This window comes from Myotis nattereri, assembly GCF_964212035.1.
Source record: "Myotis nattereri genome assembly, chromosome: 1".
Classification (NCBI taxonomy): Eukaryota; Metazoa; Chordata; class Mammalia; order Chiroptera; family Vespertilionidae; genus Myotis; species Myotis nattereri.
Genome location: NC_138075.1, coordinates 154579338 through 154605380, shown reverse-complemented (window position 1 = coordinate 154605380; position 26043 = coordinate 154579338). Strand labels below are relative to the sequence as shown.

The 26043-nt window shown below is 41.8% G+C and overlaps 1 protein-coding gene across 1 annotated transcript in view; it reads right to left on the bottom strand.

Moving 5' to 3' along the window:
- The window catches only part of FBH1 (F-box DNA helicase 1), a 61923-nt gene extending 35918 nt beyond the window's left edge, over positions 1-26005 (bottom strand). The window contains exons 1-6 of the mRNA XM_081091077.1: positions 25869-26005; positions 14930-15085; positions 11441-12042; positions 4592-4722; positions 4351-4486; positions 1863-2053 (exon numbers count right to left, since the gene is read on the bottom strand). Of these exons, the coding sequence (XP_080947203.1) occupies positions 1863-2053; positions 4351-4486; positions 4592-4722; positions 11441-12042; positions 14930-15085; position 25869 (1217 nt within the window). The 5' untranslated portion in view covers positions 25870-26005. The remainder of the gene's footprint in view (positions 1-1862; positions 2054-4350; positions 4487-4591; positions 4723-11440; positions 12043-14929; positions 15086-25868) is intronic.
- Between the last annotated feature and the right edge of the window lie 38 nt (positions 26006-26043).

The window sequence follows — 26043 nt, the reverse complement described above, 5'->3', positions numbered from 1 at the left end:
AAAAGACCCTGGCTCCAGAGTGCAATGGCAAAAGGACAGAGACCAGGGCATGCTCTTTGGGGAAAAGGCATTAGCTGCGACCATAGAGACAAATAATCACAAAAACAATATGAATCAGTTAAAAACAAATGTAAATTCCGCTCCTAGTGAGATTCTTGTTCAACATCAATGTAACGTAGTCTTATCTTTGTGAGCCTCCGTTGCTCCCTGTGAGGTGATATTGGTTTAGATAGAAGCATGAAGCACTTTCTATCTTTTTAGGTTCCAAAGGAAGGGTGCTACACAGCTAACAAGATATGATTACCAAGAACTAGAAAACAAAACATGCTCCAAGTCACCAATAAGAACCAAAGACAACAGAGTGCACTCAACAGAGGCACTGGACATCGTTAAACATGTCCCATCACAAGTCACTCCAAATCTCTCTTATGTTCACATGAGCCCAAACTCATCTCCTTCTATCGCCCAAGCCCTAGCTGGTTTGGCTCAGTGTATAGAGTGTTGGCCTGTGGACTGAAGGGTCCTGGGTTCCATTTCGGTCAAGAGCACGTGCCTGGGTTGTGGGCTCGATCTCCAGTGGAGGGTGTGCAGGAGGCAACCAACCAATGATTCTCTCTCATCATTGATGTTTATAGCTCTCTCTCTCTCCCTCTCCCTTCCTCTCTAAAATCAATAAAAAATAAAAATAAAAAAATATTATCTCCCAGGACTGTATACTGTTAGAGCTTGGAGTTGAGAATAATGAACTCACAAGTGTATGTGAGGGGCAAGTTTTTCGTTTACACCACAAGGGTCTCTAGCCCAATGAATGGAATTTGATAGCAATCCTTGCTACAAGTGGAAAAATAAAAGATTACCTCCCAGGTAAAGCAGGAAAAAAATGATATAAACACAACATACATGTTTCCCATTCCTCATCTAGGTTCATGTAAACGTGCAGATAATTTGTAGGTTCATATTTGCATTTATGGTCATTATTCATCATTTGTGTATTTGTCTTGTCTGAATTATGTCATGAAGCTCCTTCTTCCACATCTCAATGCCATGGAGTGGGAACAACATAAGCGATATTTAATGAATGAATTGAAATGTATCTCAGAAACACAGCAAATACTCTGACATTCCTGGAGACTAAATGTTCCATCCTTGAACTTTACCATGACTGACTGGCCACAGTTCATCTAGTGCCATCCCATGTTCCTCCTAAGTCTCACTAATTCCAGAAAGGAAATCCGAATATCCTCTCTAGAACGTCTGGTTCTCCTGGATCTTCTGCACTGTCACACTGCCTATCTCCATGCCAGGGCCTTCCAGGAGCTGCGCTTCATACCTTAAATTTCATCTAACTCCTTACCTGGTCTACACAACATTTTCCTTCATCTGGTCACTGCAGACTTCTCATAATCATATACCAGTTTCCCTCTTATTCACCACATACTTGTCATTAAACTTCTCTGTTCTTTGTATATACTAAATCCATTACCATCTTTGGGCCCTTAAGTTATCTATTCCTTCTGCTAAAATGCTCTCTCCCCAAAAATGGCCAGCTCTTCCTGACATTCAGGTTTCAATTCAGATGTTACTTCCTCAGAGAAGCTTTTTCTCACCCAATCTAAGGTAGTACTCCTCATTTCCCTTGCCTATCACTCTGGTTTTTTTTCTTTGCACTACTAATCACTCAGTAAAATGTTCTTGTTTAACATATTTACTTATGCAGTATCTGTCTCTCCTCACTAGGTAACAAAACTGAGCTGTGTGAGTTTTATGGCTTGCCTAGTGTGCAAGTGGCAGAGTTGGGACTTGTTGCATGTCTAGGACCTTTCACTCTATCGGAGTTTTCATTCTCCCTCCCACCACTTTACCGATTGCTGATGTTGATTCCCTTCTCCCTCATGGCATAGAGAAGCACGGCGATGCAGTATAAGGTCTCAGTGATGTCTGGCATTGTCACAGTGGAGCTTGGTCTTCTGAAGCAGAAGAGTAACTGCTGGATGTCATTCACACTACTGGAGAGGAGAACAATGGCTGCTACCAAAGCCCACACATTGACACCCTAGAGGGAAACGGACAAGGAAGGGAAAAAAGACCCCAAAACACAGGTCACAATTAATAAAGATCACATCAGACAACTGGTGAAAAAACCCAAGGCTGGGGATCAGGTGCCATCCACAGATTGTCTGAAATGAATACAAACTTCCCAAATGATATCTGGGAAATAATGGCAACCTTTCTGGATTCTTTCTTCTTCTTCTTTTTTTTTTAAAGTATGGTATATATTTTTTAAAATAGTTTATTGAGTTTTAGAGAGAGAGGAAGGGAAAGGAAGAGAGAGAAACAATGATGTGAGAGTGCAACACTGGCTGGCTGCCTCCTATACAACCCCTATCAGGAATGGAGCCAGCAACAGGGCATGTGTCCTTGACTAGCAATCGAACCAGCAACCTCTTCATGCATAAGACAATGCCCAACCAACTGAGCCACACCAACCAAGGCTATATTCCTTTCTCCTAATCAAGTCTGGATTTGAGTGCTTAGTGCAACTAAATAACATGTATTAAATATTTTACATAGACTCTAGCATTGAAATGATGCTCTCACCTCCCCACCCTTCTTCTCCACATCAGTATGAGCTCTCAGATTCACAGATACTCAACAGAGTCACAACAGTATCACTATTAAATGGGTGCCTACTTGGGAGGCACAAAAGATGGGAGATACAAAAGAAGACAGCATTCTTTAGGAGGGAAGTCAAGACTGACAATTCTCTGGCATTAAGATATTAATTTACTACTCACTGTATGTTATTATTAAATAATGATTAAATATTAAGTTAAATAAATATGAAATAAATCATTGAAAATCTATTATTACAACACAGTATGCTCCACTTAGTAACATCTAAGAAAATGTTCACTAACATGGAAATAGTCAATAATGGGACATATATCTTTATCATTGTTAACTTTACTACAAGTCTCTCTGTTTAAAAAATGCATTCCAATAAAAGTACATTCCCTACACCTCTCACTATAACCATCCTGTGAAAGAAAACTCACTCCACCATCATCAACAATCACTTCACTGAAAACAGAAAGAGAAATGCACATGGATGGGTTTTCAGTCCTCTACTGGCTGCAGAATACAGGTTGAGGTTGCACCGAGCTTCCAAAATAAAATTTGAAAATCCATGATCTAAATGAGAAGCCACAAGTCAGAAAACTCAGGACTATTTCCAGCTTCTCATTAACTCATTATACATCTGTAACAAGACCCTGAATTTCTCTGGTCCTCATATAACCCACTTTGTTGATGGAATGGGCTGCCCTGTAAAGAAATCCTTATTAATCAAAGTGTTCAGAGGTTAGATAACCATCCTCTGTTAAGGATTCCTCAACGGAATGGAACATTAAACTGAATGTGTTTTTTCAATGTTTTTATTTATTTATTTATTTTGGGGGGGGGGGAGGGAGGGAGAAGAATAGAAAGAGAGAGAAGTATTGATGTGAGAGAAAAACATCAATCTGCTGCCTCCTGTACACCTTCTACCGGGAATCAAGCCCGCAATCTGGGCATGTGCCCTGACCAGGAATCGAACTGGCGACATATTGGTGCACAGGAAGACACTCAAGCAACTGAGCCACACCGGTCAGGGCTGAACTGAATGTTTTGGGTTGTTGTTTTTTTAAATCTTGACAGGATCTCTGATATCTTCTGAGAACAAATCTTGTAAATAAATTATTGAGCAATTCTGACTTATGCAGTCACATACTTCATTACTCATTCTCGGCAGCAGAATGGCAATGCTGGGACCGAGGCCATTCTCTAAATATGCACTAGAGGGGGTTTTTTGTGTGTGCGTGTGTATGTGTGTTTTTTTGTTAATTCTCATCCAAGGATATTTTTCCTGTTGATTTTTAGAGAGTGGAAGGAAGGCAGGTGAGAGAGAAAGAGAGAGACAGACAGACAGACAGACACATTGGTTGCCGCCCATATGCGCCCAGACCAGTGCAGGGAATGGGACCTGCAACCCAGGTATGTGCCCTTGACGGGATTCAAACCCAAGACCCTTTGGTACAAGGGCCAATGCTCTAATCACTGATCCATGCTGGCCAGGGCTGAACTGAATACTTTTTAAAATTACTTCCAGATTTAAGAATCTACAACAATGTGGACTTTTACTTCTCTAATGGGACCAATGACAGGATTAAGGCTTCAAAACAGAGATTAAAGAAAGATTTTTAAAATAAATCTAAAATAACCTTTGGCCAAACTTAATCACCAAGACACTTTTCTTCCAATAAGAAAAACGTGTCACTTTGCCCAAAAATTCCCCACAGCCTCTTCACTTACTGCAGCAGTGATGTAAAGGTCAGGGAGGTGTTGACGCACACAGGCCTCTGCCTCAGGAAGGAGGTGGTGATCCCTCAGACTCCACAGAGCCCTTTCAGGATCCATACTTGGGGAGCATTTAGTGGTGGCTGTATAGCTGTAAGACATTCACAGAGGAGTCCATGAGAAAGATGATCCTAAGTGATTATATATGCCAAAGGACTTCAGAATCTGTCTTCTTCAAAGGAGAAAAGCAACTCACCGGATGAGGTTCAGCACACAAAGATCCGACTCTTTCTCAATACCCTGGTTCAATAGGATGCCATCAACTTTGCTGACAGCTTGCTCTTCATTCATCAGGTATCGATGATACAGCTTTTTCCAAGGAATGAACTATATAGTTGAAAAAAATCCAAAATAACTTGTAGGCAATGGCTATTAGAGAGATTAGGCCACAAACATGTGGATTGCCTTCTACCAATTAAAAAGCAATTATCCCTAGTTGGTATGGTTCAGTGATTGGGTGTTGATCCATGAAACAGGAGGTCATCAGTTCAATAGCAGGTCAGGGCACATACCTGGCTTATGCCTCAATCCCCAGCAGGTGGCATATAGGAGGCAGCCAATCGATGTTGATGTTTCTCTTTCTCTTTCTCAAATCAATAAAAACATATTGTTTTAAAAAGGCAATTATAACTCACAATTCAAAAGCTGAGCAAATAGGGTACAAACATTACACAAATTTTGGTTGGAAATTAGGAGAACTAGGTCTTGGTTTTGGTTGGAACACTAACTTAACATAGAATCTGGGAAAAGCTAGTACTTCAATTTCACTATCGAAACATCAGCACACAATTGCTCAGAGTTCCAATGATGATTAAAAAAATGAAAGCTGTGTCTATACTAATATCAGACAAGAGAGACACTAAGTCAGAAATTATATTATAAGAAGACTATACAATGACAAAAGGTCCAATTAACCAAGAAGATATAACAATTATAAGTATATATGTACTAACAACAGAGCTCCTAAATCTAGGAAACAAACACCAACAGAATAGAAGGAAGAAACAGACAGCAATGTAATAGCAATAGAGGCTTCAATACTCCATTTCAAAAATGGATAGCACAACCAGTCAGAAGAGCAATTAGGAAACAATCATTTCATTGAACTTAACAGACCTACACAGAACACTCCACCCAACAACAGTAGAATACAGTCTTCTCAAGTGAACATGGAACATTTTCCAAAAGTGATCACATGCTAGGGCACAAAACAGATCTTAACAAATTTTAAAGGATTGAAATTATAGAAAGTATCTTTTTCAATTCCTGTGGAATGAAATGAGAAATCAGTAGCAGAAAAAGAAAAGAAAACCCCCACAAATACATGAAAATTAAACAGCACACTCTTAAAACAAGCAATAGGTCAAAAAAGAAATCATGAAGAATTAAAAAATACCTTGAGACAAATGAAAACAAAACACAGCATACCAAAACAGATATGAAGAACCTTTACATATGGGTGTGAGTAGGGGTGTTAGGACAACACGTGTAAAGAAATATGCAGTCTTTGGTTGGAATGCAACAAATCACGCGTTGTGGATAGAACACAAGGGTGTGTTGAGAAGTGAGCAATGAGGCTGGGATAATAAAGTGGGACAAACATGGAAAGTCTTACCTGCCTCCAGGGAATTTGGATATTATTCTGGAGGCAAATGGAAACTAAACACTATAATCAGAAGTATTATTGAAGAATCAAGATAGGGGCGTAGGTAAATGCTGATACTCACTGCCCCCCAAAACCACATCAAAATTACAACTAAAATACAGAACAACCATCATTCAGAACCACCTGAAATCTAGTTGAATGGAAGTTTTATAACTAGAGAAATAAAGAAAAAAACACATTGAGACTAATAGTAGGGGCAGAGGTGCAGAATGAGCTGGTCTGATACCCACATGTGGCAATTTTTATTTGGGAGGGATATCTCAGCTGTGGAGGCCTCCTGGGAGGAGCAAGGGGTCCCCAGCATCACACCAGATCCCCAACTCAGGGTTCCAGTACTGGGAAGAGACATCCCATAACTTCAGACTAGGAAAACCAGCAGGGATTATGGCTGAATGATATGGAGGCTGCCAGAGTCCCAGGCAGTTCCTCTTAAAAGGCCCAGGCACAGACTTACTCAGACTCACTCCCTCTGAGCTCCAGCACTGGGGCAGCGGCTTGGGGAGGACCCAGAGACATATGGAGAATTGGACTGTCTGGAATAGGGGCAAGAACTTGGGGGTTCCCACACAGGGTTCATTGTTCAGAGTCCATTATTCCTATGCTAAGACCTCTGCCACTGCAGAGCTGACTGGCAACCATATTTGAGTCTCCATCAACCTGGCTCAAACTGTTTGCTCCACCCCAGTGATTTCCTGAGACCCTGCCCCACCCAATTTGTAGCCCCATCCAAGCTATTTGCAGTAGCTTTTCCATATGAATGGCTTGTCCTGTCTCAGGGTTCAGACTCTCCTAAAATTTCTCAAACAAGCAGCATCTGGTGTCAGAGCGCCCCATACCTGTCAATAAGAGGTCCAAGACCCAGCACTACCAGCTTGCCTTGTTTCACAGCTTGGCCTCACCTGGGCGCTTCTAAGCCCGATACAAGTAGCAGCCATCTGCAGATTGCTCTGTAGTTCCTGACAGGTGGCCCCAGGCAGTGGTTGACTTTGCACCTCCCAGAAGGCCCCAGAGCCAGTGTTCCCAGTGGATAGCTTCAGACAACACCAGATTACTACTTTACACATCCACAAGCAACACACTCAAGGGGCAGATTCAGTAAGCACCAAAGCCCCACTAAAGCAAGTCCTACACCATAGGGGTGTTCCCTGAACAACAGTAGTTGCAGCTGGTCCTCACAGCCAGCCAATTGGCCTGGAGGTAAATTCCTCCCAGTGACACCAATAGTAATCAAGGCTCAACTACAATAAGACAGTGCACACAGCCCATATAGGGGTCCAACCTAGAGTGCCCAGATCAGGTGACTAGGGAGGCTGAGCCACTGGGCCATACAGAACACCTACTACACAAACCACTCTACCAACTCCAGGAGGCACAGAAGCTCTACCTAATACATCAGCAGTTCTCAACCTGTGAGTTGGGACCCCTTTGGGTGTCAAATGACCCTTTCACAGGGGTCATCTAAGACCATCAGAAAGCACATATATAATTACATATTGTTTTTGTGATTAATCACTATGCTTTAATTATGTTCAATTTGTAACAATGAAAATACATCCTGCATATCAGATATTTACACTACGATTCGTAACAGTAGCAAAATTACAGTTATGAAGTAGCAACAAAAATAATTTTATGGTTGGGGGTCACCGCAACATGAGGAACTGTAATAAAGGGTCACGGCATTAGGAAGGTTGAGAACCACTATAATACACAGAAACAAAAACATCAAAGTAGCCAAATGCAGAGACAAAGGAACATGTTACAAATGAAAGAACAGAAAATATCTAAAGAAAAAGAACTAAATTAAATGGAAGAAAACAGGAGGAAACCAAGATGGCGGCATAGGTAAACACCGGAGATTGCTGCCTTGCACAACCGCTTCAAAAATACAACTAAAAGATGGAACGGACATCATCCAGAACCACAGGAAGGCTGGCTGAGTGGAAATTCTACAACTAGAAGAAAAGAGAAAAGCATACTAAGACTCAGAGGAGGTGCGGTGAGGAAGTAAAATACAAAGGTGCGGAGGTGCATGTGGAGAGGGCTGGCGGTTAAGGACATGGTTGTCTTTTTCAATCGGGAGGGAGTCTCAAGCTCTGCGCTCCAGTTCCAGGCGAGTCTCTGGGGACCCAGACTCATACGGGAGAAACGGGACTGTCTGGCATCGGTCGGAACTTGAGGGCAGCTTTCTCTCAGAGGTGCTCGCAGCGATTGCGATGCCGGGAGCGGGCAAGCCTGAGAGCAGCCATAACTGCTCGCTCCATCCGCCCTGTTGATCCCCTGGGACCCTGCCTCGCCCAAGCCGTCCACGGAGGCTTTTGCATATGAAAGGCCTGGCCCTTTGCAATCTGAAAATTACTTAACAAACTGCAGCTAGCCCAAGGCCCCAGGGCAACTTGCATTGCTTCACACCTGGCTTCTGATGGGTAGCCTCAGGCAGAGGCTAGATTAGCACCTCCTGAGAGATCCAGGAACCAATGTGCCTGGTGGTCAGAGTGGGACCATCCAGATTGCAGCTCCTCGGATCCATAAAGGACACACTCAGGGGGCAGACTCAGTGAGCACCAAAGCCCCACTGAAGCAAGTCTTGTCCTGGAGAAGTGTCTCTAGCACAGAAGTTCTCCCACTGCAGACATAGCTGATTCTCACAGCCAATTGGCCTGGAGGTCAATCCCTCCCAGTGTTACCTACAACAGTCAAGACTTAACTTCAACAAGACTGTGCACGAAGCCCACAAGGTGGTGCACCAAGAATGTCTACCTAAGGTAATTGGGGAGGCTGAGCCACTGGGCCCTATAGGACACTTAGCACAGAAAGCCACTCTACCGACACAGGGAAGCAGCCAAAATGCAGAGACAAAGTAACAGGACACAAATGACAGAAATGGAGGAAAGCAAACTATTGGATATAGAGTTCAAAACCACACTTTTAAGGTTTTCAAGAACTTTCTAGAAACCGCCTACAAATTTAGTAAGACCCTCAAAAAGACAGGTGAGACTGACAATAAATGTAGTGAGATCCTCAAGAAATCTAGTGAGACCATTAAGGGTATGAAAAAGGACCAACTAGAAATTAAACATACACTGACTGAAATAAAGGATATTATGCAGAGTTCCAACAGCAGGCTAGAGGATCGCAAGAATCAAGCCAAAGATTTGAAATACGAAGAAGCAAAAAACACCCAACCGGAAAAGCAAAACGAAAAAATGATCCAAAAATACGAAGATGGTGTAAGGAGCCTCTGGGACAGCTTCAAGCGTATGAACATCTGAATTATAGGGGTGCCAGAAGAATAGAGAGAGCAAGATATTGAAAACCTATTTGAAGAAATAATGACAGAAAACTTCCCCTACCTGGTGAAAAAAATAGACTTACAAGTCCAGGAAGCACAGAGAACCCCAAACAAAAGGAACCCAAAGAGGACCACACCAAGACACAGCATAATTAAAATGCCAAGGGCAAAAGACAAAGAGAGAATCTTAAAAGCAGCAAGAGAAAGAAAGTCAGTAACCTATAAGGGAGTACCCATACGACGGTCAGCTGATTTCTCAACAGAAACTTTGCAGGCCAGAAGGGAGTGGCAAGAAATATTCAAAGTGATGAATATCAAGAACCTACAACCAAGATTACTTTATCCAGCAAAGCTATCATTCAGAATTGAAGGTCAGATAAAGAGCTTCACAGATAAGGAAAAGCTAAAGGAGTTCATCACCACCAAACCAGGATTATATGAAATGCTGAAAGGTATCCTTTAAGAAGAGGAAGAGGAAGAAAAAGGTAAAGATACAAATTACGAACAACAAATACACATCTATCAACAAGTGAATCTAAAAATCAAGTGAATAAATAATCTGATGAACAGAATAAATGGTGATTATAAAAGAATCAGGGGCATAGAAAGGGAGTGGACTAACTATTCTTGTGGGGGAAAGGGGTGGTGGGGATTGGGAAAAGACTGGACAAAAATCGTGCACCTATGGATGAGGACAGTGGCGGGGGGTGGGGGGGGGAGTGGGTGGGGTGGGAACTGGGTAGAGGGGAGCTATGGGGGAAAAAAGAGAAACAACTGTAATAATCTGAACAATAAAGATTTAATTATAAAAATAAAATAAAATAAATGGAAGCAAACAAACTACTAGATACAGAGTTCAAAACAATCATTATAAGGATCCTCAAGGATCTTAATAAAACTTCAAGGGACTTAGTGAGAATTTCAAGAACATTAGTGAGAACATCAAAGACATGAAAAAGGACCAGTCCAGAATTAAGCATACTCTAACTAAATAAAGAAATATTTACAGGGATTCAACAGTAGAGCAGAGGATGCCAAGAATCAAATCAGTGATCTGATGAGGAAGCAAAAAACCCAATCAGAAGAGCAAAAGAAAAAAGAATAAAAAAATATGAAGATAATGTAAGGAGCCTCTGGGACAACCTCAAGCATACCAACATTTGCATTATGGGGGTGCCAGAGAAGAGAAAGATATTGAAAACTTATTTGAAGAAATAATAACAGAAAACTTCCCCTACCTGATGAAAGAAATAGACCTAGTGAAATAAATAGTCTCTGAGGAAACACAGAGTCCCAAACAAGAGTAACCCAAAGAATCCCATACCAAAATACATCATAATTAAAATGGCAAAGGTTAAAGACAAAGAGAGGATCTTAAACTCAGCAATAGAAAAGCAGTTACTTACCTACAGGGGAGCACCCATATGTCTGTCAGCTGATTTCTTAACAGAAACTTTGCAGGCCAGAAGAGAGTGGCAAGAAATATTCAAAGTAATGAATAACAAGGACCTACAACCAAGATTAATCTACCCCAGTAAAGCTATCATTTAGAATTGAAGGACAGATAAAGAGCTTCACAGATAAGAAAAAGCTAAAGGAGTTCATCACCACTAAACCAGTATTACATGAAATGTTGAAGGGTCTTCTTTAAGAAGAAGGAAAAATATGTATATATGAACAATAAAATGGAAATAAATATATATCTATCAACAATGGAATCTAAAAATCAAAATAAATGAACAAGAAATCTAATAAACAAAATCAACTGATGAGTAAAGTAGAACCAGAGACATGGCAACATGGTACAGACTGATAAATCTCAGAAGGAAGAGGGGAGAAAGGATGGGAAGAGCTTAATCAAAGAACTTATATGCATATATGCATTACCTATGGACACAGACAACAGGGTGGTGAAGGCCTGGGGCAGGGTGGGAACAATGTGGAAGTGGGGCAATGGGCAGAAAAAGAAGAGACATCTGTAATACTCTCAACAATAAAGATTGAAGAAAAAAAAGAAGTGTGTATTAGGGAAGCTAATCTTTTTATTTTTAGAGAAAACATCAGAGAACTCCAAGTGTTTTACATACCAGTGGATCACTAATTATCTCCCTCCAAAGATGGCACACCAAGCACAGATTCCAATAGAGATCTTCCACAGGGAGGAAAGCAAAAATGTGCCTTAGGACTTCGCTGGGAAGGCTGCAGATATGGCTCTGGGGTTCCTGGCAGGGCAAGGTTCCAAGAAGTCCATAGTAAGAGTCAGGAATGGGATCATGATCCATGTTCTCCACTTCTTGGCTGGGTTCTTCAGTCTCTGCAGAGAGCCATGACAAAAAGCCCTCTGTTTCCAGTCTAGCTTCCCTGGCCTTTGTGCAGGACAGGGGCAAATAATGCTGTGGGGGTTTTTTAGAAACCCCATGCCAGTGACTGGTCCCTGTAGCTTGATTCCTCTCATCCTCAAAGGACCGAGAGCGCTTCCTTACCAGCAGAGCAGAGCCTGACGAGCCCAGTCTTGCTTCTCCATCATCCTCCTGAGAGAGGGCACAATTGCTTTCTGTAACAAACATCATTTCACCCTCTGAGTCCTTAGAGCTGTCCTGGCCCACAGAATTGCTTTTAGCCATGTCATTGGTACACCGCTGCTGGCCAGCTGGGAAGAATTCAGTGATGTACCTTTGACATCCTTGACCTGCACAGAGAACCCAAAAAGAGTAACAAGAAATTAATAATGACTGCTGACCCGTTGTTAACCCAAATGATACAAACTAATTTCAATTAAGAGACAAGAATATAGTTATTGGCTAAATGATTATATAAAGAGCTTAAACAGCCCCCCCCCCCCTCAAAAAACAACAACACATTTAGATCTGGCTCCATCATATAGTTAGACACACATATGGAATGACAGAAACCAGTCTTCAGATAGTGTGAGGACGATATTATACTTTGTAATATATACAAACTGAACATATGAATGGGCAAAGCAAACAACTGTCCACATTCACTCACACATCCACCTATAAAAATTCACACCTCCTAGCTTGCTCTTATAATAAAAAAAATCTAAGTTTGCTTAAGTAGAAAGAAAAATGCTTCAGGTTATCAGGATTCAGTAAAACCCACTCTCCCAAGTGACAGAGTTAGAACCGTTTTATTTTCATTTCTTCCTGTGCAGCTGACACGTTAATTTATTTTAAAATAAAAAGAAAGGACTTGGAATTCTCTTCAGATTATTAGAGTGGTATCTAATCTAATTTATACATTTATTCATAAGCACCTACGATTCTAAGACAAAAATAAAATGAAAAATGATATAGTGTAGGGAGTGGCTATAGAGTTAAGCCTCGGACTGACCTGTGGCAGGGCCACAAACAAGTCCCAGCTTGGAGGGCAGAGCCCTCCTGGCATGGTTAAGCTTGACCTTATAGTTCTCCCTTGCTCCTTCCTAAGTAGCTAATGGACTGTGGGAGGTGCAGCAAGTGCTACCAAAACAAGGTGAAACTCACAAAAACATTGTAAACATGTTGACCACTTCTCTTGTTTTGCTTTGTGTGCTCTGACTATAAAATAAAGCTTTGGCTTACAGGCTGGATCACTGTTTCCTTATCCAGGCACAGTGATTCCACCTAGCCCCAGCTGTATTCTCCTGTCTGTCTTCTTTAATCCTTCACTGCCCCTCCTCAGGTTCACCCTTGGCTGTGCTGGCATGGCACAATATAGTCCCTGACCTCAAAGACTTTTCAGGCACTAAGGGGAATCAAAAGGTGATTTCATACATCATTACTGCACTTTAAACTCTTATAAATTATTGTAAAATGCCAATGAACACTTTATCAATATACAACAAAATACATGGTTCCTTTCTGAAATGACTGTAGCCAGAATTTTTACTTTGGAAATAAGAGAGTGGGACAAAACTAAGTTTAGCCTTGCCTGGCCTGCATAGCTCAGTGGTTGAGCATTGACCTATTAACCAGGAGGTCACAGTTCAATTCCCAATCAGGGCACATACCTGGGTTGCGTGTTCGATCCCCAGTGTGGGGCATGCAGGAGGCAGCTAATCAATGATTCTCTCTCATCATTTATGTTTTTATCTCTCTCTCCCTCTCCCTTCCTCTCTAATATCAATAAAAATATATTTTTTAAAAATGTGTTTAAAATATATTTTAAAAAATCATTTTAGAATGTTTTTGTAACATTCTGAAAAAAATGGAAAAAAATCCTAGGTTTGGCCTTTAAAAGAATTTAATTTTTTTTTCTATGTTAGGAAAATAAAACTATAACTGTTTCTGGGGTAATGTGATAAAAACCCAGATTTGAAGTTAACAGGCCTGGGTTAAATCTTGGTATTTTCTAATTGTGAGAATTTAATCACAGCAATATCTATTAAGAGTCTACTACATGCTCAGTGCTAGGACACCCCATTGAAACATACACATGCTAACAGTCTTTATCAAAAAGAATTCACAATAGAGAAGTTGACTTATCTACACAAAACAAACAAAATATAACCAGTTAGTTTAAAACTGCCTCATAAATTGGTTATGGCACTTCCAGAAGTGATAAAAACACAATATTTAAAGACAACTGGATAAGATTTAAGTTGGATGATGAAATTATATATCAAAGGGAAATAAGGCAATCTGGATCATACATCTATTATTAAAAGATGATTGGTAATATTTTACTTAAAATCTTTTTTCCTCAAAATATTAATGTTTATTGCATGTAATATTATATATAAAATCATTTTTCTTGAAATATTAAGTTTATTGCAGGTAACATTTAAAATCGTTTTTCGTGAAATATTAATGTTTATTTCATGTAACATATTTAAAATCATTTTTCTTGAAATATTAATGTTTATTGCATATAACATATTTAAAAGTTTTTCTTGAAAAAAATTAATTTTTTTAAAAGTTGGAATTCATTTGGCATATAGGGAAATGATACAGAACTTGCATGTAATAAATAATAAATATCAGGTGATGGCAAGTTTGAGCTTGGGTCCATAATAGTAATGGGGACATTTCGCTGTTGGTTCTTGAGTGACAGTTACATGACAGGAAATGGTACTCAAGAATATTGTCTTGATGTGTGTTCCACCTGGTTTGAAAGAAATAAAATCTAAAGGCAAGGAAAAGTGTTACTGCAGCAGTCCAGGTCTGAGGTAACCAAGGACACAGTCTACCACGAAATCACTGAATGAGGGAACATTTTGGAGAAAGATAATGATACAATGGACCTACTGGCAATTGAACAAAGAAGATTACTGCAGAGTCTAGAAATCAAAATGGTTCTAGATTAGAATAGTGGTGATATTGGTATGTGTTTTCTACCATGATATAATTAAGCAAGCTCATGGAATTCATTCAGTCATGTTTTCCTGGGGCCTTTACCAACCACTTACAATAGGAAGCAATTTTCATGGAAAATGCGCAAATAATGAAAAAAGTGTCAAAATGTTGCAACAGGACTACAAAATCACTACAATAATACTTACAAATACTGGGAGACATTCAAAAGCCACACACACTACAGATTCTAAATGCAAGGTATATTTTTGGAAGACATACCCCTAGTCCCTCTTTTTGTTCTGGGTCTAGGATAGAGACCATGGTTCGGGTCTCTGTTTGTCCATCTTTGACCGAAGGGCTGGGTCACAGCCAAGTGACTTTGAGACAAACGTTGGCAGTCGATGGCTGTAAGATGCTTCCGCTTAAACCGTCTCACTGTATTACACCAATTGGCAAAAGAAATGGGACACTTGTTAGTTACTATCAATTCTACAAGCTAGCCAGAAAATTATTCTTAATTTTCAGGAATACAGTGACTGTGGACCACTTAGCCAACCCTTTTCTTCTTCTCTACCTTCACATCAACTTTTAGTCATTTCATAGTTTCTTAGCATTTCTTCCTCAAAATTTAAGAAAAAAATCCAAAAATAAGATCCTAAAAAGACTTTTTTTTCAACTTATACTTTCTAGAAGCCCTGATCATAAAATACTCTTTCAAAAGGAAGTTGCCAGTAGTGGATAAATTGAGATCTGGCATCTTTTACTTGACTTTAGCCAGGCATTTATGCTCCCATAAAAATCATGAGTTGGCTATAACTTTTCAAAAACAAACTCATCCATCATCCCCTGTACAATATATACCAGCTTCTCCAAGTCTCAGAAGCAGAACGCAATGACAAACAAAACAGTCACTGTAAATTCCTAGAGAAGACTACACTGTCGGCCTCTTAGCCCCCAGATCTCAGCATTGGGCACGGGATAGGAGCGAGGTTCCCAAATATAAGAGAACCAAGTCCGCTTTTAGAAAGATCTCAAAGGAGGAAATCTCATATTCTCCATTAGCAACACATTATAGCAATTGTACCTAGAATTTTGTCTCAAGTCTTTAGTTGTGCACCCAAATCTATAATACACCGCTAAATTCAGCTTTTGGAAAGGTACAAAATAGAGGCTGTCAGCAGATTTGCAAAGAACAGCTCATACACATACAGTGCATCTTGGATTTTTTTCTGTAAAAAGTACGGAATGGCTTTATCCTATCCTTCCCCAGTGCATTAAAAATACAGAAGCATTGAAAATAACCAACTAGGTAGTTATGTCTTAATCACATGGCTAAGAGTCAAAGAAGGTAAGAAAATATTACATCTTCTCCTCTGCTGTACCCTCTGCATGTAGCACGGTGCCACACACACAGTACATGGTCAACAAATACTGAAAGAAGAAAGGAGGATGAGAACACAGCAAGGTCAGAGTGGTAAGGCTGGGTGGGCAGTAGAGGAGCCTAAGCCCTAGATCACTAGGAATTTGCTTTCATGTGGAACTTGGCAAGAAAAGACCACATGCCCTAGCTGGTTTGGTTCAGTGGATAGAGTGTCCACCTACGGACTGAAGGGTCCCAGGTTCGGTTCCAGGCCAAGGGCACCTGCCCGGGTTGCAGGCTTGATCCCCAGTAGGGAGCGTACAGGAGGCATCCAATCAATGATTCTACCTCATCATTGATGTTTCTATCTCTCTCTCCCTCTCCCTTCCTCTCTGAAAAAAAAAAAAATATTTAAATAAATTTTTTTTAAAAAATAAGACCACATGGAGGAACTCTTACATGTAGCATACCAGACAAGAAAACACCAAAAATACCCAAAAGAAACTGTTTTATAAAAGTAGATAATATGGACAAAGGTAGAGTTTTATTTATGGATTTATTTTGTAAAATTCATCTGAATCTTAAATGCTTGTTGAAAGATTAAATGTTTGCAGAAATCTAACAAAGGCACTGGAGCAAAAGAAAGAGGTAAGGGGAGGGAATGGAAGAACACTGTATTCTGCTTCCAGAGTTCTGGTATATTCCAATATTCCAGCATTCTGGCAAGAAGCCATCATGGAAGGGGCTAAGTTAACTTCTGTGGGGAAGGGTACCTAAACTGAGCAACCTGGCTTCTGGGTACTAATACAGCTGCCTATATTTTCATTTGGAATGGTGTCACCTGAGCCATGACTGCAAACCTGGGATGCAGAGCTAACACTTTTATTGTATTTATATGTCAAAAATTACTTTTCTGATTTTAGCTAAAGGTTAAAAAAATTAGATTGTAGTTAACCTGCCTCTCAGGTCTGAGAGAGGATGTGCTGTGATTCACTGAACTGGAAGCCAGGAGCCCTTCATTAAACATTTCACTACAAGGCTGCATGGTATATTCAGATTTGGAGTCAGAAGACCTCTTCCACTTGGTAGGTGTATTAGTCACTAAAAGCCTCGATTCCTTCATCATTAAAAATGGGGATTATAATAACCTGCCACACTGAATTTGCAGAATAGTTAAATGAGGTTCAAATGAAACAAAATAGATGAAAGTACTTGTGACACCCACATAGAAGCTGATAAGACCTACCAACTGAAATGTCAAAAGAATTACTTATCAACTACACCATTCTGAGTATCTCTTAAAAGGTGCATAAGGTATATTTTAATAGCATTAACACTCTTGCAAAATTATATTTTTAAAACTATAGCAAAATCCTAACCGCACCTTTATTTTTATTAATAACTAGAGGCCCAGTGTGCACAAATTCATGGATGGGTGGGGTCCGGCCGGCCCGGCCCAATTCAGGGCAGGCTGGGGCTGGGCCTATGGGGAGGAGATGCAGGGAGGTTGGCCGGCCTGCCCGCCTCGATCAGGGCCAATCAGAGCTGGGTCAACTGGGGGGAGGGACCACAGGTGATTGGCCAGGGGACCCCAACCCCAATTGGGGGGGGCTGATTGGGGGCAGAGCTGGCTGTGGGGAGGGGCTATGGGCAGTGGGCTGGCTGGCCCCACCCCTCAATGGGGTTGGGGGAGCTGATCAGGGGTCAGTGGCTGGGGGTGGGGTTGTGGGAGGTTGGCCGGCCAACCCCACCCACTGGGGGGACAATCAGGGGCAGGGCAGGATGGGGAAGGGGCTGCGGGCCAATCGGGGTGGTGGGAGCCCATCGGGGGCAGGACCAGCCAGAGGTAGGGGCTAAAGGAGGTTGGCCAGCTGGCCCTGCCCTCTACTGGGGTGGGGAGGGCAATCAGGGGCGGGGCCGGCTGTGGGAGGTTGGCCAGTTCGCTGGCCACAGTGGGCATCATAGTGACCAGCTGTTCTGGTCATTACAGAGTTCTGGTCACTGGCTTTATATATATATATATAGACTAGTGGCCTAGTGCACGAAATTTGTGCACATCGAAAGGGACTTAATTAGAGGAAATATTTTAATATTGCTATTTGCCCTTTCTCTATAATAGAAGTGTCAGAGATGAAAGAAAATTAGTAAAATGTATATGTAAATCTTCTTCCTGTCAAGAGTCTAGGGCAGGGGTGGGCAAACTTTTTGACTCGAGGGCCACAATGGGTTCTTAAACTGGACTCAGAAGAAGGAGCTGCGGCTGTGTTTCCCAACGTTGCCATGTTAACACTGCTGCTGGTGAAGGAGCGGAGGGGAGAGCAAGAGAACCCTCCGCTCTTTCGGCTCCACGGGCCGGATAGAACAGCCGAACAGGCCGGATCCAGCCCGCGGGCCATAGTTTGCCCACGGCTGGTCTAGGGCATGCCACGGGAACCAGAGTCTAGTCCCCACCCACCCACATGCGCCTCGAAATCACGTGAGACCCAGACCTGGCTGGCCCCACCCCCATTGGGCTAGATCCAGACCCAGCCGGCCCCACCCCCGTCAAGTCCTGCCAGGTGGGGGGCACGGCCTCAGGTCACCTGGCCCGGTGCCAGAGTGGGGAGCGTGGCCTGAGGTCTCCCGGCCCAGGCCAGGGGGTGGGCCTTGAGGTCCCCTGTCAAGCCCCACAGGCAGAGGGCACAGCCTGAGGTGCCCTGTCAAGCCCCGCTGGGCAGGGGCGTGGCTTCAGGTCCCATGGCCCAGCGCCAGAGCGGGGGCACTACCTGAGGTCCCCTGCCCTGGCCCAGCACCATGCAGCCTCAGGTTCCTGCTGATTGCTTAAGTCTCATAATGGGAACTTGGCCTCCGCTGTGGGCGCAGCCATCTTGTGTTACAGAATCCCTGCCTCCGCTGTGGGCACAGCCATTTGACCATTATGGAGTGTTGGTCAATTTGCATATCCCTCTTTATTAGATAAGATAGATGCTTTTAAACCAACAGTGCAAATATAACTTCATCAAAATAAAGGTGCTCAAGTGCTACCTCTCTTTCCCCTGAGTCCCTCAAAGCCCATGGTATTTCTCCCTCCTTTAGACAGCAAGTGCACTTTGCACCTCTCTTACAGGGCACTTATTGTTAGAAGCTGCTCGAGATTCCTCAAGGAGCGAAGTCAGAGAGTGCTCCGTGATCAACGTGCACTGGTAAGAAAGGCATGGAGATCAGAATCACTCGTGGACTTTTCAAACTCTGCAAGGCCCCAAAGACACTTAACTGAGTCTCCTCCAAACCTAAGTATTTGAATCCCTCCTGGAGACTCTACCACAGTGACTAACAAAAATGTGTCATATCCCTCAGGTGTTAGAACAAAATAAAAACAACTGAGAATGTATGAAAATCATTTTGCCAAACATAATTTTACCCATTCCCACACTTTTTCTGCAATGGCTTTCTTATGCGTGTCATCTCTCTGATCACTCACTCCCATAGTCCCTTTTCTAGAGGCCCCAGCTCAGATAGTTGGTTCTGGGTCTTTGCTATATGATTTCAAAGTGATGATTACCTGGAGATTGGCCCCTTACCCATCATCGATCTCTTCTTCACCAAGATGGTGATCTGTCCCATCCTCTACCAGTCAGGCCCACTGATGCGATTAGACTTCGATCAGTCTCCTTGAACTAGTTTCTACTAAACCTTTACTAGACTACAAGCCCTTAAAAGACAAGGAACATGTCTCACAGCACTTAGCACACTTCTTGGCAAATAACAGATATTCAGACACTTGTTGAATGACAAGTGGCTGATTCCTCAATTCTGTTTTAATCTGCCTGGCTTCATTTTTTAATCATCTTTATTGCCAAACAATTTATAAAACAAGTCACAAAAAGTAAAATAGAGTGCTTTGACTTTTGTGGCAAAGACTGAAGTTCCTTTTCTTCCTCAGCACACAGCTAGTCTACACTTCCCTGTCCTGCTTGCAGGTGGATATTGCCTTATCTGAGCTCTATCCCAGAGAATGTGAGTAAAAGGGATGTGTGCCTCTTCCAGGCCTGGCCCACAGAAAACTCTCATGCTTGTTCCTCCATTCTCTGCTCTCCTTCCAGTGAACAGAGGAAGTAGATTCCCCAGGGCATCCTCTGAAGACACACTTTGAAAAAGGAAAAGCCTCCAGCAGCCGGGGTCCTTGGATTATAGCTTTAGAGTGCCATTCCTTCCCCACAACTCACTCACTCTCTTTTTCTCGTTCACCAGCAATCTTGATATACCTTAGATCAGTGGTTCTCAACCTTGGCTGCTCTTTAGAATCACCTGGGAATCTTTTTAAAATCCTGATTTCTGGGCCCCATCCTCCAGAAATTCTGTTTCTTTGTTACTAATGTTGTATATGATTTCAAAGTGATGATTACCTGGAAATTGGTAATAAAGAAACAGAATTTCCAGAGGATGAGGCCCAGAAATCAGGATTTTAAAAAGATGCCCACGTGATTCTAATGTGCAGCCAAGTTTGAGAACCACTGCTCTAGGTGGTTATGTGATTGAGAAATGAACTTATTGTTAGGCCATTACATGTTTGCGCCTGTTACTATAGTCAAGCTTACCCTAATCATTCCAAGATCATTTGTAATTGATACCAAGTAACTTCCTTTCTTCCCCTACTCCCTATCTTTACTAATCACAAATATACCAAAAAGTCCTCTTAACATTTACAGGTTATAAATCCTAAGTGAACAAAATAAAGATAGTAAGTACCTACAATTCCTAGAGGAAAAAAAAATTTTTTTTTTTTAAATCAAGGTAACTCTAGTACAAGGACCTGACTGGAGAGACTACCCATAACAAGAACCACAAAGAGCAGTTTTGCTACTCTAGGTAATTTGCTGAGTTCCTAACCTCATCTTATTAGTTCCCTACAAGCCTCCCAGTTTTCCCTGAGGGACTCTGTGAAGATCAACAAGTAAACCAGTGGTTCTCAACCTTTGTTTGGCTATGTCCCACCTAAGCATCTCTAAAATCCTGATGACCACCCCGCCCCCTGTGACATATAACTCTTATTACTCAAAAAGTGAACTCCTATTCATGTGGAGGAAGCCTAAAAGGTCATTAACTTGGTCTAAACAAGCTTCCAAAGAACATGGCATCTATGAAAGAGAAAAATAAAAGAGCGATCAGTTGAAGTACTGTGGAAGAAATAACTACGAAATTGTCTTAAAAATAATATGAAATGATATGAAAAAATAGCAAATAAAGTTTCAAAACATATAAGAGGACTAAAATGCATAAATTCGTCACAATATATATTTATATATTGTATATGAGGCCCCTAGAACCATAAAAAAAAATGCAAAAAAATCACTGTTAATAACTCATTCTTGATTGCCCCCCTTAAAAATCAAATTGTCCCCCTGTGGGGCGTGTGCCCCACATTGGGAACCACTGAAGTAGACACTTTCCCTCTTATGTTTCCTGTGGAGACATCAGAGGTGCACTGCAATGTAGCTCATTATTACAAGGATTCAGGGACTTCACAGGTCAGGATGCCACCTGTGAGATCTAAGGGCCCAATTTAAACACAGTTAACAGTGTTGTTCCTCAACTCCAGGATAGTAGAAAATATTCATTCCAGCCAGGAAGCACTCTGCCATAATAAAACCATCCCATATGTCTCTGAGAAACTTGTCGTAATTATTCACATAACTATGTGTCTAATATATGTCATATATAAATTATTATTATTACTAGAGTAGACTTTATTCTGCAGTATTAACAACTGATTGTGTAAGTGTGTCTTGATATGTCTTCTAGCCCTGGACTGAAAGCTCCATAGGCAGGTGGGAGGGAAGAAAGAACTCACTCAGCCCCTTTTGCACAGTGCTCCATAAATAACTGTCGTATAAATGAAGAACTGCACAGCTACAGCACTTTGCTCTGAAGGAGTGGAGGTTATCTTTGAAACCCTATACTACTTTATAGCTCCTAAATGCTTCTTAGCTTTTAAGGTTCTTTCACATACTCTCATTTGATCTTCACACAATCTTATGATTGTGCCATGATTAAACTGGGGTTCAGAGAAGACTTGCTTAAAGTCACAAAACAGCTTATAGGTGATGGAATGTAGGTCTTCTGACTCCCCAAGTCCAGTGTTCTTTATGCTATAGCATTCTCCCTTCTATTTTCCATGTTCAGAAATATTTGAAGCAGTTTCTAAAAACATCAGGTTTAATTTCTATATCACTATTGTTTAATCATTGTGCAATGTCATAACCAAAGATTTAGTAACAAGCAAGTATACGGATAACAGATAACGTAACTACGGGGAAAAAAATCACTAAATACTGTAGACTCAAAATGGAAACACTTTAAAATATTTTGTTCCTTTAGTTCTAAAAGAAACAAATGCAGAAAGAAAACATGATAGAGCTAGCTTTTCCCGAGTACTTGCTCTTGATCCAATGCCAGGTCCTTCCCAGCATCACAGCCTACTTCTCTACAAACCCAAAAGGTCTAGGCTCCAGGCTCCATCATCCTTAGGTCCTCTCACAACCTGCAAACAACTGCTCCTCTCTTGGAGACATGTTCACCTAATATTGCAAACTAGGATGGAGGGAGCTTTTTTTCTATGTATGTTTCTCACAAGAAAATGAAGGAATAATTTTAAAAAGAAGCCCAGCCAGTGTGGCTCAGTGGTTGAGTGTCGACCCAAGAACCAGGAGGTCACAGTTCAATTCCCAGTGGGGGTACATCAATGATTCTCTCTCATCATTGATGTATCTATCTCTCTCTCTCCCTCCCCCTTCCTCCCTCTGAAATCAATAAAAACATCTCTTTTTAAAAGGAAAAACAAGAAATGATCATTTTTTTTTACAGAGTAGAACATATTTTTATGTATTTGAATAGCTTTTTCTACTGCCAATTCATCTCACAACTACTTTTAAGTATCCACTATGTCTAAAATTCATTATAAACACGAGTGCTTCCTCTCTTGGCATATCTGGTGTCAAATGTTATTTTAGACACTGAAAATACAAAATGAGTAAGACAGCCTGCCCATAAGGCAGCTACAAAACAAACATAAATTACTATACATACGGCAATGTAAATTCCACACCAATGCACACAGGAAGTGCTATGACAGAAAGAAAAGCTAACAGGAAAGTTGAAAAGGCTTTATGAAGAGCTCAGCCTCAAAAGATGAACAGGATTCAGTATGGCAAAACAAACAAAATGTGCAAAAACACAGAGACACGGCACAGCACTGGTGTGAAGGGAAGTCAGGTTTCGTCATAACAAGAGGTTCACAAATGGGAAACAGAGCTGAAAAAGAAATTTGGAGGCACAGATTATAAATGTCCTTAAATGCATATAACACTAAGGAAATTGAATGTTAACAGAGAGGCAATTCAGAGAATCATCTAGCCCTTAAGCAGGGTCAATGCACAATCAAATTTGCATGTTTAGAACAGTAACTCTGGAGGTAGGGTAGTCATGAAGATTGTCTAGAAAACAAGGCAGAACCTGAAGCAAGAGTTGGTAAAGTCTTGAGAGCAGCGGCAGAAATAGGAAGCAGGAGGCCCTGGTTGGTCAAGGATACATACCTGGGTTGTAGGCAGCAACCAATTGATGTTTCTCTCTCCCCCTCCCTTCCTTCTACTCTCTCTAAAAATCAATGGGAAAAATATCCTTGGGTGATGATTAACTAGAAGGAAAGAAGGGAGGAAGGGAGGGAGGGAGGGAGAGAGGGAGGGAAAGTGAAGATCAACAAGTCTTTTCTAACAAGACTGGATGAAAAAGGTAAAAAAAGAACAAAGAAAACTGAAATTTCCAGTATAAATATCATTAACTACATTAGGAGTAAAGGAGAAATAGTGCTTTTCTTTTCATCACTTTTTCCTGGAGTGAGGGGGAGGATGAAAGGTTTCAGTTTTGAAAATAGTTTTGTTTTGTTTTAAAGTTATCTGTGGAATGCCTGGTAAAGCTCCAGGAGGCACTTTGAAATATGAGACTGGTCCTCAAAAGACATGTGACTGACAGTTGAGATAAGATTTGAGGTGCTTTAGTGAGATGCTTTTAGAAGTAGATGACTCCATAGCCAGAAGGGCAACGACAGAATCAAATTCAATCTTCAAATAAAATCAGCCCAGGAAGAATAGAGGAATCTAATAATCAGAGAAAAGATAATGGCAACAAATAGGAAATTAGAGCTCTAAGTCCAATACCAACGTTTGGTGTTCACACACTCACAAATGACAAAACATGTCAAATGATCACAACATCAACGACCACTGGTGAATGCTACATAACCATGAAATACAACGCAGGAGAAAGGAAAGCAGACAGCGAGGAGCAAATCATAATGCCAACATGATAACATGCAAAATGAGACAGTAAAAGCCAGACCACAAACTCCAAAAGATGCACCAAAAAAAATGGGCAACCTAACTGGAAAATCAGCAAGATCCCAGTTAGCTTCCTGTACACCAAGCTTTTAACCCAGAACATCACAGGAGCGGTGGACAGATTCACATACATTATCATCTAGTTATCTAAAGGCGGAATACAGATCAGAATAAGTTTATAAGAAGGACAAAAGAGACAGAGTTGCATTTGACACCAGTTCAGTAACCAATCATCTGGATTTAAAAGAGTTTGTCCCATTCTGCAACGAATGAGTTCCAATTCTGTTTTTTTTTTAAAATCAGGGAAACTGGAAGCATAAGGCAAGAGAAGGTAAGGTGACTTGTAATAAGGATGGGAGGGAGCATTAGTAGCAAAAAGTGCAAAACTTCCACTTGTGTTGACTCCAACAGCAGCATGTTGTTGCTTGGCATGTTTTAAAACTTAATGCATTGCAAACCACTTTCATGCCTTCCTGTTTTTTGAAGTGGCAAGACACAACGGAACAAAAACTTTGGCAAAGTTGATATTGGACCTAGTTCTGTCTCCAATGACTGTCCATAATTGCTCAGGAAATTAACCAAATTCAGTGTGTTCACTGGTAAAATTGGTTTGTTTTCATAGGCCATACCAGAGGTCTTTTTTTTTTCATTTTATCTCTCTTAATTTATTTTAGCACAGGGCTAGGCACTAGTAGAGACACACACCAGGTGCTACCATCCTTCCTTCCATGGGACTTCATTATCTATAGGAAGTGGCAAAATCACTAACTTTAGGCCTCAGTTTCTCGCCTCTAATGAATGATGCCTTACAGGGTTGTTTGCGGATTCCATAATTAAAGTGCTTTGTATAAAGCGCAATATATATGTAAAGCATAATTGTTTCTAGGTCTGGCAAACAGTAGCAACTCCCATCTTATATCTAGAGGAACTGAGAACCAGGAGGTTTAAATGACTAGGACCTAGTAAGATCGGGGAAAGAACTCAACACCTACTCAAATCCCTTCCATCACCCCATGTACCTTGCTCAGATATCAAGGTATCTTCTACAAGCTCAAGGTCTTCCCACATCACCTAAGTTTTTCTTAATATTCAAGTAAGGGGGAAGGAAGCTACAAATGAAAGAGGCAAAAGGACACAATAAAATGACTTGCCCAAGGTCAAAAAACCAGAGTAGAAAAGGAATGCTTGCCGGCGGGCAGCCGAGGCCACGTCCCCCATGACTCCCACAACACCGAGAAACGACAAGCTCCCCACTTCCCGGGCTCACGGACACTGTGTAGGGGCGCCCTCCGCTTCCAGCGTGCCAGCCCGCCGCGCCCCTGCAGCTCACCCACCGTGGACAGCCCGGACCCCAGGTCCCCACGCTCCCCGCACACCCCCACCCCCCACCCCGAGATCCGGACCCTCGCTCAGGACCCCGAAAGGTTAAGTGTTCACAGCGAGGGGCCCCGCCTGAGCTCCCAGCCACATCCGCGGCCTCACGCACTATGGCGCTGCGGACGGGGGCTCCAGCCACCGCCGTCGGCTCCGGGCCCGGGCCGCCCGGCCTCCCAGTCCCGACGTCCACAGGGTAGCGCTGGCCGGAGCAGGCCTTGGACTTCCTCTGACAGCTCCGCGCCGCCGCAGCCCGGGAAGAGCCCGCCTCCCGGGCTGACGGACTT